The sequence below is a fragment of the Cebus imitator genome, unplaced genomic scaffold (assembly GCF_001604975.1).
Source record: "Cebus imitator isolate Cc_AM_T3 unplaced genomic scaffold, Cebus_imitator-1.0 Scaffold3, whole genome shotgun sequence".
Taxonomy (NCBI): Eukaryota; Metazoa; Chordata; class Mammalia; order Primates; family Cebidae; genus Cebus; species Cebus imitator.
The window spans coordinates 5,792,473-5,808,622 of record NW_016107318.1 but is presented as its reverse complement, the minus strand read 5'-3'; the positions used below and the strand labels follow the sequence as shown (position 1 = coordinate 5,808,622).

Sequence of the window (16,150 nt, the reverse complement as noted above, 5' to 3'; positions counted from 1 at the left end):
GCTTAACTTCTCTGAGTCTCTGTTATCTCCGTGGTTAAATAAAAAGGGAGAAAGGGACTTAGACTCGCTCTAGAGACTGTCTGTGTAGATGCCTTCCCATCTGAAAGAAGGCCTTTCCTTATCCATCTAGAATAAACATAAACACAAAAGCCAATTAACATGATGACTTGAGGGAATCTCTGAAGGGTCTCTGTAATATTTCATCTAGCCTGGGACTTTAAATGGTTATGGGTTCTGAAAATCTTTTTCATAACCTCATTGTTTGCTGAACTCTTCATATTTTTATCAATTGCTTATAACCACTCATGCATGTAAGTAAAATACATAATTGACCCCCAGGTATGCTTCTTTTGCATTTCTTTTATAGCCACCAACCTTATTACAAATATCAAATCTTTTCATGTTTTCTTATTTCACCTGAAATTATAGTCCTGAATAAAAATATTTCTCATTTAGAATGGAAAACAAATAACTATTGTTTGGCTATAATTTTAAACCAGCACATGGGGATTGTAGAAATTAAAATTATTTTTTGACAGCATACGTTTTCTTTCTTAACAGAAGCATGGTGTTAACTTGATAATCTGTGGCAGAGACTGTGGGTTTGGTATTTGTAGGTACTGTAGAGATATTTCTGTATTGTAATTATATGGTATCTGAACTTTTGTTTTACCAGAGGAACTTATTTGACTTAGTGGAATTTACTAATTGGCATGCCTTCTTTCTCTATTTTCAGCCTTTGCAACTGGACTGTGACCTTTGTGCCATAGTGTCAAACTCAGGTCAGATGGTTGGCCAGAAGGTGGGAAATGAGATAGATCGATCTTCCTGCATTTGGAGAATGAACAATGCCCCCACCAAGGGTTATGAGGAAGATGTCGGGCGCATGACCATGATTCGAGTTGTGTCCCATACCAGCGTTCCTCTTTTGCTAAAAAACCCTGATTATTTTTTCAAGGAAGCGAATACTACTATTTATGTCATTTGGGGCCCTTTCCGCAATATGAGGAAAGATGGCAATGGCATCATTTACAACATGTTGAAAAAGACAGTTGATGTCTATCCAAATGCCCAAATATATGTGACCACAGAGAAGCGCATGAGTTACTGTGATGGAGTTTTTAAGAAGGAGACTGGAAAAGACAGGTGAGTCTTCTCTGAAGCAGCTTCATTGTCTTTTATTATCTTTTATGCTAAATCTTTGCAGATTCCTTTTGCAGGATATGAAATGAACAGTTATTCTTTTAAACTGATTGTTATATGTTTTGACTATTATGATTACTTGATGAGCCAGCCTCAGGTCTCATTTATTCCACCTATACTACCTTCTGTTCTTTCCATTCTGATTGGTTTGAGTCTCCAAGAAACACTAGATACTTCCCCAAAGTATCTTTAGATCTTTTCTTATTTTGTTACATTTGCTATTGACTAAGTTGGATTTCAGCTGGAAGAGGAAGTCTACACATGTCTGCTTCAAACCCTAGTAATGGTAAGGAACTTTAGGACTATGCATTAGTCTAAACTCCTCTGGGAATTTTGCCAAAATTTTACCTGAGATCACAAACAGAACAGGCTATTGATTCTCCAGTAAGATTATTTTATGTAGCTTATCGCATGCAAATAGACACTGTGATCCTGAACATCGTAATTTGGTATTGAACATGCTTAGCAGAATACCATATTGAAATTACACATCGCTTAAAATTATTAGCAGTTGGATTATTTTAAAGAAATCAGATAACAAATTTGCATTTTTATTACATCCATATTTTCTCTGTAGCATTCTGTAAACTATACTTCTTACTTTCTTTTCTTGAAGCCTCATTCTTTCTCCTCCCCTTCCTTCTGTTTCCTCTCTTTGCTTCCTTTCTAGCTCCCTCATCTCTCCTGTAACAGGATTGCGTGCCATTTTTTCCTCCTCTTTGGAAAGACAACTATTAAAATGGAGAAAACAGGAATTACCAATCAGTCAATCTTGGTTCATGTATCTAGCTCTAATAAAGAACTGCTAAAGAAAGATATTGAAATCAATGGCTAAAGTTTTAAATTATCTGTTAATTTTGCTTATTTGTGCAATATCTTGGATAAATTGTGCATCTGTAAGTTCCAATATTAGCATTCTAATTTCTTTAAAATGTATGCATTTCACTATCCAATATCATCAAATCTAAGCTTTTAACCATATTGAGGTATGTACTTAAGGGTTGCAGTTTCTGATATCTCTTGATATAACTTGAATGCTGATGATTATTGTAAAATCCTAGGTGGATCAGCTCTCCTATTGGTAATGTGGGTTGATCTGAATTTAATATTTTCTATTTCTGAGCGCCAAAACTACACAGCTTCATGTGAAATGCAAGACAGAAATAGCCATGAAATACTAGTTTCTCCTACTGTATGAGTTAGCAAGAAGAATCCCAAAGGTGAGATTTGAATCAATGTAGGATAAACTGTCCAAAACGGCAGGCAGTAGAGATGAAAGGAATAGGTATGGTGCTTCAAAGAAATGTGGTCCTGTGTCTCACTATTCTGTATAAATATGATGCCTATTCACAAAGGGCTTTGGAAATTTCTGGTATCTCACTAGCCCAGAGCACTGAAATTAATGAGATGTATTTGGTTTTTCATTAGTTAGAGTCAGCCCTCAGGGTATCACCCAGATATAACTATAAGCCCTAGAGTCATTTGGGGTGGTATCAGAGAAGAGCTTACCATGCGGTTGGCTCATGTTTTTCTGTGTTTATTTCACACTGACTTTTGATGTGAGCTTTCAGGGAGACAACACATCACATATGTGTAAATTTTACAAGAACTGGGAGAGAATAGCTTTGGGAGATCCTTTTCTTCTTGGCCATGATAGAAAAAACTGCATAGTGGAAAAATTACTAGGTAATTTTACTCATTTGATAAAGTTAATTTTCAGGGTATCATTTGATTGGTAGAGTTACCAAAAAGAGAGTTAAAGAAACCAAAATACAGTTTTGGTTCATGGTGTGTACTTATCTTTTTCACTGAGTCTGTTTCCGTCTGGTTGTCTCACTTACTACTCCAACCAGACAGGAGAAGACAACTATGCCAATGTTTTAGAAATAAGCAGAATGGGTGATTTATTTATTTATTTTTTATAGATGGATAGATAGATATTTTATTGTACTTCAGGTTCTGGGGTACGTGTGCACATCTGGCCAGAACTTCCAATACTATAGGTACATACATGGCAATGTGGTTTGCTGCTTCCATCCCCCTATCACCTATATCTGGCATTTCTCCCCATGTTATCCCTCCCCAATCCCCCATCCCTCCTCTCCTTCCCTTAGTCCCCCCCAACAGACCCCAGTGTGTGATATCACCTCTCTGTGTCCATGTGTTCTCATTGTTCAACCCCCATCTATGAGTGAAAACATGCCATGTTTGATTTTTCTATTCTTGTGTCAGTTTTCTAGAATGATGGTTCCCAGATTCATCCATGTCCCTACAAAGGACATGAAGTTATCGTTTTTTATGGCTGCATAGTATTCCATCATGTATATGTGCTACATTTTCCTTGTCCAGCCTATCATCGATGAGCATTTGGGTTGATTGCAGGTCTTTACTATTGTAAACAGTGCCACAATGAACATATGTGTGCATGTGTCTTTATAATAGAATGATTTATAATCCTTTGGATATATAACCAGTAATGGGATTGCTGGATCAAATGGCATTTCTATTTCTAGGTCCTTGAGGAATTGCCACACTGTCTTCCAGAATAGTTGAACTGATTTACACTCCCATCAACAGTGTAAAAGTGTTCATATTTCTCCACATCCTCTCCAGCATCTGTTGTCTCCAGAGTTTTTAATGACTGCCATTCTAACTGGCATGAGATGTTACCTCAATGTGGTTTTGATTTGCATTTCTCTAATGACAAGTGATGATGAACATTCATATATGTCTTCTTTTGAAAAGTGTCTGTTCCTGTCCTTTGTGCACTTTTGAATGGGTTTGTTTTTTCTTGTAAATCTGCTTTAGTTCTTTGTAGATTCTGGATATTAGCCCTTTGTCAGATGGGTAGATTGCAAATTTTTTTTTCCATTCTGGTGGTTGCCAGTTCACCCTAATGATTGTTTCTTTTGCTGTACAGAAACTCTGGAGTTTAATTAGAGCCTGTTTGTCCATTTTGGCTTTTGTTGCCAATGCTTTTGGTGTTTTAGTCATGAAGTCCTTGCCTATGCCTATGTCCTGAATGGTTTTGCCTAGGTTTTCTTCTAGGGTTTTTATGGTGTTAGGTCTTATGTTTAAGTCTTTAATCCATCTGGAGTTAATTTTAGTGTAAGGTGCCAGGAAGGAGTCCAGTTTCTGTTTTCTGCACATGGCTAGCCAGTTATTCCAACATATTTATTAAACAGGGAATCCTTTCTCCATTGCTTGCTTTTGTCAGATCTGTCAAAGACCAGATGGTTGTAGATGTGTGGCATTGCCTCCAAGGCCTCCATTCTATTCCATTGGTCTATATCTCTGTTTTGGTACCAGTACCATGCTGTTTTGATTACTGTAGCCTTGTAGTATAGTTTGAAGTCAGGTAGCATGATGCCTCCAGCTTTGTTCTTTTTGCTTAGGATTGTCTTGACTATGCAGGCTCTCTTTTGGTTCCATATGAAGTTTAAGGTGGATTTTTCCAGTTCTATGAAGAGGGTCTTAGGTACTTTGATGGGGATAGAATTGAATCTATAAATTACTTTGGGCAGTATGGCCATTTTCACAATACTGATTCTTCCTAATCATGAACATGGAATGTTTTTCCATGTGTTTGTGTCCTCTCTTATTTCCTTGAGCAGTGGTTCATAGTTCTCCTTGAAGAAGTCCTTTACATCCTCTGTTAGTTGTATTCCTAGGTATTTTATTCTCTTTGTAGCAATTGTGAATGGGAGTTCACTCTTCATTTGGCTCTCTTTTAGTCTGTTATTGGCATATAGGAATGCTTATGATTTCTGCATATTGATTTTGTATCCTGAGACTTTGCTGAAGTTGCTTATCAGTTTAAGGAGATTTGGGGCTGCAAATAGAGACAATTTGATTTTCTCATTTCCTAACTGAATACCCTTTATTTCTTTTTCTTGCCTGATTGCTCTGGCTAGAACTTCCAATACTATGCTGAATAGGAGTTGTGAGAGAGGGCATCCTTGTCTAGTGCCAGGTTTCAAAGGGAATGCTTCCAGTTTTTGCTCATTCAGTATGATATTGGCTGTGGGTTTCTTGTAAATAGTTTTTATTATTTTGAGATACGTTCCATTGATAACCTAGTTTATTGAGAGTTTTTAACATAAAGGGCTGTTGAATTTTGTTGGAGGCCTTCTCTGGCCTTCTATTGAGATAATCATGTGGTTTTTGTCTTTGGTTCTGTTTATGTGGTAAATTATGTTCATAGACTTACGTATGTTAAACCAGCCTTGCATCCCCAGGATGAAGCCTACCTGGTCGTGAAGGATAAGCTTTTTGATATGCTGTTGCAATTAGTTTGCCAGGATTTTATTGAAGGTTTTTGCATCTATGTTCATTATGGATATTGGCATGAAGTTTTCTTTTTTTTCTTGAGTCTCTGCCAGGTTTTGTTATCAGGATGATGTTGGTGTCAAAAAATTATTTGGGAAGGATTCACTATTTTTGCATTGCTTGGAATAGTTTCAGAAGAAGTGGTACCAGCTCCCCTTTGTACATCTGGTAGAATTCAGCTGTGAACCCATCTGAACCTGGGCTTTTTTTGGTTGGTAGGCTATTAATTGCTGCCTCAACTTCAGCGCTTGTTATTGATCTATTCGGGGTTTCAACTGCTTCCTGATTTAGGCTTGGGAGAGTGCAAGTGTCCAGGAATTTATCCATTTCTTTCAGGTTTACTGGTTTATGTGCATAGAGTTGTTTGTACTAATCTCTGATAGTAGTTTGTATTTCTATGGAATCAGTGGTGATATCCCCTTTATTGTTTTTTATTGCATCTATTTGATTCTTCTTTTCTTTTTTATTAATATGGCTAGCAGTCTGTGTATTTTGTTGATCTTTTTGAAAAACCAGCTCCTGGATTTCTTGATTTTTTAAAGGTTTTTTAATGTCTCTGTCTCCCTCAGCCTGTCTGATCTTAGTTATTTCTTGCCTTCTACTAGCTTTTGAGTTTTTATGATCTTGCTCCTCAGCTCTTTCAATTTTGATGATAGGGTATTGATTTTAGATCGTTCCTTGCTTCTCATGTGGACATTTATTGCTATACATTTTCCTCTACACGCTGCTTTAAATGTGTCCCAGAGATTCTGGTATGTTGTATCTTTGTTCTCATTGGTTTTGAAGAACATCTTTATTTCTGCCTTCATCTCATTGTTTATCCAGTCAACATTCAAGAGCCAGTTGTTCAGTTTCCATGGAGTTGTGTGGTTCTGAGTTAGTTTCTTAATCCTGAGTTCTACTTTGATTGCACTGTGGTCTGAGAGACTGTTGGTTATGATTTCTGTTCTTTTGCATTTGTTGAGGAGTGATTTACTTCCAATTATGTGGTCAATTTTAGAGTACATGTGATGTGGTGCTGAGAAGAATGTATATTCTGTGGATTTGGGGTGGAGAGTTCTGTAGATGCCAATTAGGTTTCCTTGGTCCAAATCTGAGTTCAAGACTTGGATATCCTTGTTAATTATCTGTGTTATTGATCTATCTAATATTTACAATGGAGTGTTAAAGTCTTCCACTATTATTGTGTGGGAGACTAAGTCTCTTTGTAGGCCATTAAGAACTTACTTTGTGTATCTGGATGCTCCTGTATTGGGTGCGTTTGTTTAGGTTCCTTAGCTCTTTTTGTTGCATTGATCCTTTTACCATTATGTAATGCCCTTCTTTATCTCTTTTGATCTTTGTTGGTTTAAAGTCTATTTTATCAGAGACTAGGGTTGCCAACTCCTGCTTTTTTTTGCTCTCCATTTGCTTGGTAGATCTTCCTTCATCCCTTTATTTTGAGGCTTTTTGTATCCTTGCATGTGAGATGAGTTTCCTGGATACAGCACACCAATGGGTTTTGACTTTTTATCCGGTTTGCCAATCTGTGCCTTTTGATTGGGGCATTTAGCCCATTTACATTTAAAGTTAATATTGTTATGTGTGAATTTGATCCTGCCATTTTGATGCTAGCTGGTTGTTTTGCCCATTAGTTGACACAGTTTCTTCATTGTGTCCGTGCTCTTTACCATTTGGTACGTTTTTGGAGTGGCTTGCACTGGTTGTTCCTTTCTACGTTTAGTGCTTCTTTCAGGAGCTCTTGTAAGGCAGGCCTGGTGCTGGTGGTAATGAAATCTCTCAGCAATTGCTTGTTCACAATGGATTTTATTTCTCCTTTGCTTATGAAGCTTAGTTTGGCTAGATATGAAATTCTAGGTTGAAAGTTCTTTTCTTTTCTTTTCTTTTCTTTTTTTTTTTGTTTTTTGAGACGGAGTTTCACTCATGTTACCCAGGCTAGAGTGCAATGGCGCGATCTCAGCTCACCGCAACCTCCGCCTCCTGGGTTCAGGCAATTCTCCTGCCTCAGCCTCCTGAGTAGCTGGGATTACAGGCACGCACCACCATGCCCAGCTAATTTTTTGTATTTTTAGTAGAGACTGGGTTTCACCATGTTGACCAGGATGGTCTTGATCTCTTGACATCGTGATCCACCCGCCTCGGCCTCCCAAAGTGCTGGGATTACAGGCTTGAGCCACCGCGCCCAGCAAAAGTTCTTTACTTTAAGGATGTTGAATATTGGCCCCCACTCTCTTATGGCTTGTAGGGTTTCTGCTGAGAGATCTACTATGGGTCTGATGGGCTTCCCTTTGTGGGTAATCTGACTTTTTTCTCTGGTTGCTGTTAGTGTTTTTTCCTTCATTTCAACCTTGGTGAATCTGATAATTATGTGCCTTGCGGTTGCTCTTCTTGAGGAATATTTTTGTGATGTTCTCTTTATTTCCTGGACTTGAATGGTGGCCTAGCTTGCTTGGTTTGGGAATTTCTCCTCGATAATATCCTGAAGAGTGTTTTCCAGCTTGGATTCATTCTCTCTGTCACATCCAGGTACACCTATCAAATGTAGATTAGGTCTTTTTGCATAATCCCATATTTCTTGGAGGCTTTGTTCATTTCTTTGCAGTCCTTTTCCCCTAATCTTGCCTTCTCATTTTATTTCATTGCATTGTTCTTCAATCTCTGATATCCTTTCTTCTGCTTAGTCGATTTGGCTATTGAAACTTGTGTATGCTTTGCAAAGTTCTCTTGTTGTGTTTTCCAGCTCCATCAAGTCATTTATATTCTTCTCTAAGCTGTTTATTCTCATTAGCATTTCATCTAACCTTTTTTCAAAGTTCTTAGTTTCTTTGCATTGGGTTAGAACATGTTCTTTTAGCTCAGAGAAGGTAAATGATGGTGGGTGTTGTTATTACCCACCTTCTGAAGCCTGTTTCTGTCAATTCATCAGACTCATTCTCTATCCATCTTTGTTCCCTTGCTGGTGAGGAGTTGTGATCCCTGGGAGGAGGAAAATCATTCTGGCTTTGGGTGTTTTCATCCTTTCTGTGCTGGTTTCTTCCCATCTTTGTGGCTTTATCTACCTGTGGTCTTTGTCGTTGGTGACTTTCAGATGGGGTCTCTGAGTGGAGGTCATTTTTGTAGATGATGAAGTTATTTCTTTCTGTTTCTTAGTTTTCCTTCTAACAGTCAGGCCCCTCTGCTGTAGGACTTCTGGAGGTCCACTCCAGACCCTGCTTGCCTGGAGATCCCCTGCAGCAGCTGCAGAACAGTAAGGGTTGCTGCCAGTTTCTTCTTCTGTTATTTTCATCCCAGGATACCTGCCAGATGTCAGATGAGCTCTCCTTTACGAGGTGTCTCTTTGGATATATGGAGGTTGGGATGCTGCTTGAGGAGACATTCTGTCCCTTATAGGAGCTCAAATGCTGAGCTGGGAGCTCTGTTGTTCTGTTCAAAGCTGCTGGGCAGATGCTTTTAAGTCTGCTGCAGTGGAACTCATAACCACCTTTATTCCCAGGTGCTCTGTCTTGGGAAGATGGGGCTTTATTTATAAGTTCCTGATGTGCTGCTGCCTTTTTTCAGAGATGCTGTGCCCAGGAAGGAGTGGTCTAGTCACAGCCTGCCACCAGAGGCATTGCTGAGTGCCCTGGGCTCTGCCCAGCTGCTGTTTGAACTTCCTTGCAGTTTTGGTTACAGAGGTACAGTTAGAACTGCCTGAGTAATGGCAGCCTGCCTTAGTAATTGTGGACTGTCCCAGTAGTGGCAGACTGCCTCAGTAAAGGCGGATTGCCTCTGTAATGGCAGACTGGCTCGGTAATGGCAGACTGGCTTGGTAATAGCAGACTGCCTCGGTAGTGGTGAACTGCCTTGGTAATGGCTGACGCCCTTCCCTCCACAGAGCTGGACTGTCCTGGGTCCAGCTGTGCTTGTTGCAAAACTCTTAATCCAGAGTGTTTCAATTTGCTGGTCTTTGTGGGGTGTGACCCAAGGAGTCAGATCACCTGGCTCCCTGTTGCAGCCCCCTTTTTTTTTCAGTTGAATGGGTGCCTCTGTATCCAGGTATTCCATGTGCCCATTGAAATGGCTGTCCAGATTTGTATGAGTTTTTGTGCAGAGGCCTATGGTGCTGGCTGAAACAGCCGTGCTGGAAACTTGTGGTGTTTTCCAGCCTGGGAATCTCCAGGTCTGTGGGCAGTAAAAACTCATTTAGAAATGTGGTGATCACTCACCCTCTGTTTTTTTCTCACTGGGAACTATATTCCAGAGCTGTTCCTTTTCAGCCGTCATGGATCCCCAGAACGGTGATTTAAGTGAGCCTGGTTGGATAAAAAATGTTGACCAAAATGATGTCAGAAGCTGCTGTTCCAAATCTGTATCCCAATGACATCTATGTTAAAGACTTTTATTGTCTTTAAAGAATTTTATTGTCTTTAACATAGATGTTATTAGGATATAGATTTGGAACAGCAGAATTTCCCATGGTAATCTGATATTCATTGCCAAATTTCAAATAAGAATATATTTTTCAACTTTTCATGGAGGAAAACGTCAAACTTAGAGAGAGACTAGTGGTGTAATGAGCCTCTGTGTAACCACCACTTAGCTTGAATAATTATTAACTCATGACCAGTATGGTTTCATCTATACCCCTACCCACTTTCTGTCTCCCCAAAGAATATGTTGAAACAAATCTCAGATATCATATCATTTTATTTATAAATATTTCAGTGTATAACTCTAAAAGATAAAGAATCTTAAAATCAATACAATGCCATTGCCCTACATAAAAATCAACAGTTCTATCTTAATATAATTATATATTTAGTTTGCAAATTTTCCAATTGTCTCATTGATATATTTTTCATAGTTTGTTTTAAGCATAAGATTCATACATGGCAATTGATTGATATGTGTCTTATATTTGTCTTAACCTATATAGCTACTTTCCTCTCTCTCTCTTCCCCCCCTCCCCCCCGTCCTCTCTCTCTCTCTTCTGTCTCTCTCCATATCTGTTGTTGAAGAAACCTAGGCATTTGTCCTATAGGGCTTTTCACAATCTAGATTTGTTAATTGCATTTCCACGATCTTTCTTTTTTTCCTATGCTGGTATTTATATATTGAGGCTTGGTTGGATTCAGGTCTTTTTGTTTGTTTGTTTTGCTGAAACCATTTCAGGAGAAATATTCTCTAGTTTTCCCTTTTTTAATGTTACATTCCATTAATGATTATTTTCTAGATTGAATAATTTATTAGAATTGCACAATGGTGTTATTTCATCATATCCTTTTTATTTAATAGCTGATATACTTTATTAAGAGTAATTTACCCTCTTACTCATTTGGTTACCATAAGATAGAAGTCTCATGGTCTCCTCCTTATTTACCAGTGTTAATGCGTTAGTTTTCTTGCATTCTCTATAGTGACCAATAAACTTATTATTAATATTTACATATTAACTTATAGACTTAAACACACTTGAAGTATTTTAATTTATTAAAATTACATCCTTATTCTCAGATTTCCTATTTTGGCCTATTGGAACCTCTTTAAACCAGCTTTGAGTTCTTTTGACATGCCCTTAATAATCCTTGATAGCTTCTTTGTTTCCTGGTATTATGGGATGTTTCGGGGTTTTTTGTACATATTCCGAGGCAGACCCAGTTTCAGACATTTTCACAAAGAACATCAGTTTCTTTTAGCAGTTAAGAGAGCATAATGGTAGCACCACGGCTGCTCATTGCTACTGGATTGGTCTTCGTTTCTTGGGCTTTAGAGTGGACAGAGCTGGTATATAGACAATATGTACTAAGTATGTTGTTTCATTATGAAATCATTATGAGTTCAAACTGAAACTTTCAATTCAAATCCGGGGCTAACAGGTTTTAATTTTACGTCATCTATCTTGCGTCTGTTCCTTCTTTTTACCATGCTGACAATCACAGGTCTCAGAGATTTCAATGTATTTATTTATCTGCTTTATTCCACAGCACACACACACACAAATGCACACACACATACACACACACATGTGCACACACTTTCATGAGCGATAATCTTAGAATAACAGCACAGCACAACAAGCAATATAATTATGGTAAACACTTTAAGGATATTTTGCATCAAAGAAAACATTTGAATGGCAAGCATTTATGTAGATCTATGCTCACAAAATATATGTTGATTATAGTCTCCATAAAAGGTTTTAACATTTTTCTCCTAAGTAAATAAGAGTGAGTTAAGTGATATACATCACTGTGGGCAGAGGAAATACAGCATAAGGAGTGTCCATTTAATTTTGCTTTAATTGTAAAGCTACTTTGCTTGATTTGCCTATAGTTATTAGAACATTTTAGCAAGTACTCATTTAACAAAGAGATCATGTCATTATTATGTATAATTTATAGAATTAAAAACATATGTCACTAGTAGGTAAAGTGATTCATGATAGGAAAATGATTACATGGAATTCCTCAAAGAAACTTTTGCTTCTCAGCTTGTTTCTTAAAATTGTAAAAATACTTTAAAAAAATATAGCCCTTTGGATATATACCCAGTAATGGGATTGCTGGGTCAAATGGAATTTCTATTTCTAGATCCTTGAGGAATCGCCACACTGTCTTCCACAATGGTTGAACTAATTTACACTCCCACCAACAGTGTAAAAGTGTTCCTACTTCTCCACATCCTCTCCAGCATCTGCTGTCTCCAGATTTTTTAATGTTCGCCATTCTTACAGGCGTGAGATGGTATCTCAATGTAGTTTTGATTTGCATTTCTCTTATGACCAGTGATGATGAGCATTTTTTCATATGTTTGTTGGCCTCATGTTCTCACTCATAGGTGGGTGTTGAACGATGAGAGCACATGGACAAAGGGAGGGGAGCACTACACACTGGGGTCAGTTGAGGGGAAATAGGGGAGGGATGGTGGGGGGTGGGGAGCTGGGGGGGGATAGCAGGGGGAGAAATGCCAGATGTAGGTGATGGGGAGGAAGGCAGCAAATCACACTGCCATGTGTGTTCCTATGCAACAATTTTGCATGTTCTTCACATGTACCCCAAAACCTAAAATACAATAAAATAAATAAATGGGGAAAAAAAATAAATAATAAAAAAAAATATATATATAGCCCTTCCATTTAAGGTAGGTGTCTTTTCATTTTTCCAAGCATTATGTTTTATTGTTTGTTTATTCGTTTGAGATGGAGTCCCTCTCTGTTGTCCAGGCTGGAGTGCAGTGGCATGATCTCAGGTCACTGCAACCTCCACTTCCCAGGTTCAAGCGATTCTTCTGCCTCAGCCTCCCCAGTAGCTGGGACTATAGGTGCGCCACCATGCCCAGCTACTTTCTGTATTTTTAATAGAGACAGGGTTTCACCATATTGGTCAGGCTGGTCTTGAAATCCTGACCTCATGATCCACCTGCCTTGGCCTCCCAAAGTGCTGGGATTACAGGTGTGAGCCACCGTGCCCGGCCAGCATCGTGTTTTTTATCTTAAGGAATTCCTCACTGAGGAAACGTGAAGCAGTAGAAGAAATGTGTATACCATTTAAACGTCTTAGAGTAAGTTTAGGCCAACTCACAAGCATATTGGAATACCTTTTTGAAGCAAATGAAATTGAATTTGCTTTCTTTTTAGTGAGTGTTTAAAATGATTTTGTTTGTCAATTAGAGAGGGTGACCTTGTGGGAAAGGCTAAGAAGGCTGCTTTCCCTTTCTATCTTTATCTTCTGGGGCCCAGTTTGTTTTTTGCTTTTTGTTTTTGAAATCTAGATTCACTGGTTAGTGGTCACTTTTAGATTGTCACCTACCAAACATACTTCTGGAAAACAAGTATCGTGAATTCTATAGAACTTTGATTTCTTCTAGAAACATTTTAATTAAAGGTTTTCAATCTGGGCCAAAACAATCTGGACTAAATATCCTTTTTCGGTTTGAATGATTGGTATGCATATATAATATTAGCCTGCTGACATTTACACGTTTGCATTAATACATCTTCAGAGTGAAATGTTATAGAAATGCTGGAGGGCTGACAGTGGCACATTGTGCCACACTTAACATGGAAGAATGTGATCATGTGGCTGGCACACACAGGTGCAAAAGGAATGTTAACTTTTCTAGAGAAGCAGTTGAGAGCCAATGTGAGATATTTTGCTTTCCTATGAGCAGGTGGGCAACTGAAGCTTGGATTTCACTTTAGAAATATGCTGGCAAATATAGGCACATTATTTAATTAAGAAATAATTGAGAAAGCTATAGTCCCCATTAAAAGAGCAAAGCTAATTCTGGGCTGATAAAGGACTCTGAGCTGCCCTAAATAGGTCTTAATTAGCTGGTGCCAATGTGGCTCCACCTTTAGGGATGGATGAAATTAATGAAAGCTAGCAGCAAATAGAATCAGTGTTTCAACATGTTCCTGCCTCAGGTGAAGAGGATGAAAAGAAAGGGAGTCATTTTTAAAGACTGTTTAGGAAACAGAATGCACATAAATCAATTTTTAAAAACACAAAATGGGACACTGATTTGTAAATACAGTAGCAAGATCTCTACCTGGATCATCTTTGCCAGCCTGCTCCATCCATTCCCACTCAATCTTAAGGAGAGAAAGATCAGTGATGTGTCATTCCCCACTATTTGGGGGTGACAGTTTTATAAGCTAGCAAGGGTTTTAAGGGCAGCCCGGGTTTTGCTCTTTCAGCTTGGCCATTTTGAAAGTTTCTTGTGTCATCGCATGATCAAGTGTAGAGAATAAATTGGTTCTCATTTCTCAGGTTTGCAAACCTTTAGTAATATCTAGAGTGGAGAGGGGTTTCAAGTCTTCTTCCCTGAAAATTTGGGAATCCTCTTGAAGTTCCCTCTGTCAATACAAGGAAGCTGCCTTAACGCACACAGTGTGACAGGAAGGTGGAGGGCATAAACCAAAATAAAACAACGATGCCAGCCTTTTCTTCGAGTCAGCCATGGGATACAGAAATGTCCCACGTTTGCCCAAAGAAATGCCATACCTAGATTACACATACAAAGATGTCTGGTTATTCCTAACTCAGAATAAATAGCTGCTAACCCCAGGAAAACTTCAACCAAGGGAAAATAGTCAAAGTATAAAAATCTTATTTGAAAGACAAGACACAGTATTAAAAAGAGCATTTTCGTTTTTTTTTTTTTTCTCAATTGAAGATGGTCTTTGCAAATATAAGTATCTTAGCACTTTTTCAGGAGCAATGCTGACAAGCCTCTGTTAAAATGAATTAATGTCCCCACTCCAGCTGATATATTTGGCAGGAACAATAAGTTCACGCAGCAGTCATGGGCAGATCCATAGGACCCCTTAGTCAAAAAGCATAATACTGCATCCAGGGCTGTGTTTTCACGCTAATAAGCATTGTGAAACAGGGGAACTTCCTCCTTACCATTATTTATGATGGCATTCCGTGACCTACATTAGGCCTCCTCTGTAATACACATGTGCTGGAAATTAAAAATTCAGTAAAAAAGAAGGAATAATCTATTTTAATAATGGGAGGTCGGGAGGGGCATTTGTAATTTATCAAGATATCAGTACCAACCTTTCATGTTTTAAAAACATCCACATATGCACACACACACACATATATACATATATACTGGGTGAAACTATGGGATATTTGACAAGACAATTTAGGATTCAAACAAGAGCAACATCTCAAGTTTAGCAATCATATTTTAAAGCAAAAAGCTGTGCAGAATATCAGAGGTTGTGGAAATCAAGACTTGCAGCCAGTCTACTGAGTGAAATAAAGTTCTCTAGGCCAGAGGATGACTTGATAGACGCCCAGATGCTCCGACAGGTTATACTGCATAGAAAAATGTTCCAGTAGACACAGATGGTTAACAGTTTCCTCGATGCAGAGGCTTTTAAACCCCCAAAAGGGTGTGAAACTCAAAGACAAAAGGAGGCCTTAAATGAGAAGCTTCATTAAAATATATCCAGATTTCTAAATTTTATACAAGATTTAAGGGGTTTATTTTTTATCATGGGACTTATCTCTGCAGTTGACTGACTTCCCTCTTATAATTATTTCTTCTCTCCTTAGATTTTTTTTGAACCATGTCAAGTTTAGTTCAAAATTATGACAATTAAGAATAGTTACATTCTTGTCTTTAAAACATGTAAGCCAGCAGCAATCTCTGTTTTTTCTCTATTCTTGGATGCTTGACTCTTTTTTAAGGCAGAGTTGGTTGTTTTGAGAATTTTCACCCTATACTACGCCCATCTGTACTACTAGATTTTTAATTGCTTGGACAAATATTTCAAAATACCTTTCACTGTGTCTGGGATGTTGTAGGAGCTCTACCGATGTTTGCTGGATTGAATTTTTGCTTCTCTCTAAACAAACTTCTTATCAGATATGGCATTACTGACCTACATGGTCTCCTCTACATAGCTCTTTTCCCTCCCCTCCCTCCCTCCTTCCTTTTCTTTCTCTCTCTCTCTTTCTTTCTCTCTCTCTCTCCTTCCTTCCTTCCTTCTTTCCTTCTTTCCTTCCTTCCTTTCTTTCTCTCTCTCTCCCTTCCTTTTTCTTTCTTTCTTTCTTTCTTTCTTTCTTTCTTTCTTTCTTTCTTTCTTTCTTTCTTTCTTTCTTTCTTTCTTTCTTTCTTT

The 16,150-nt window shown here is 38.3% G+C and overlaps 1 protein-coding gene across 3 annotated transcripts in view; it reads left to right on the top strand.

The window, feature by feature from the left end:
• ST6GALNAC3 (ST6 N-acetylgalactosaminide alpha-2,6-sialyltransferase 3) overlaps positions 1–16,150 on the top strand; it is a 583,353-nt gene that overhangs the window by 344,604 nt on the left and 222,599 nt on the right. For 2 of the 3 annotated variants that reach the window (XR_005200830.1, XM_017531465.2), the window contains exon 3: positions 737–1,146. Coding sequence is in view for 2 of the 3 variants with exons in the window: in XM_017531465.2 (XP_017386954.1) it covers positions 737–1,146 (410 nt within the window). In the remaining variant the exon portion in view is untranslated. Of the gene's footprint in view, positions 1–736; positions 1,154–9,309; positions 9,322–14,708; positions 14,720–16,150 lie in introns of those variants that run through there. The other variant, XM_037739598.1, reaches the window with a different exon arrangement.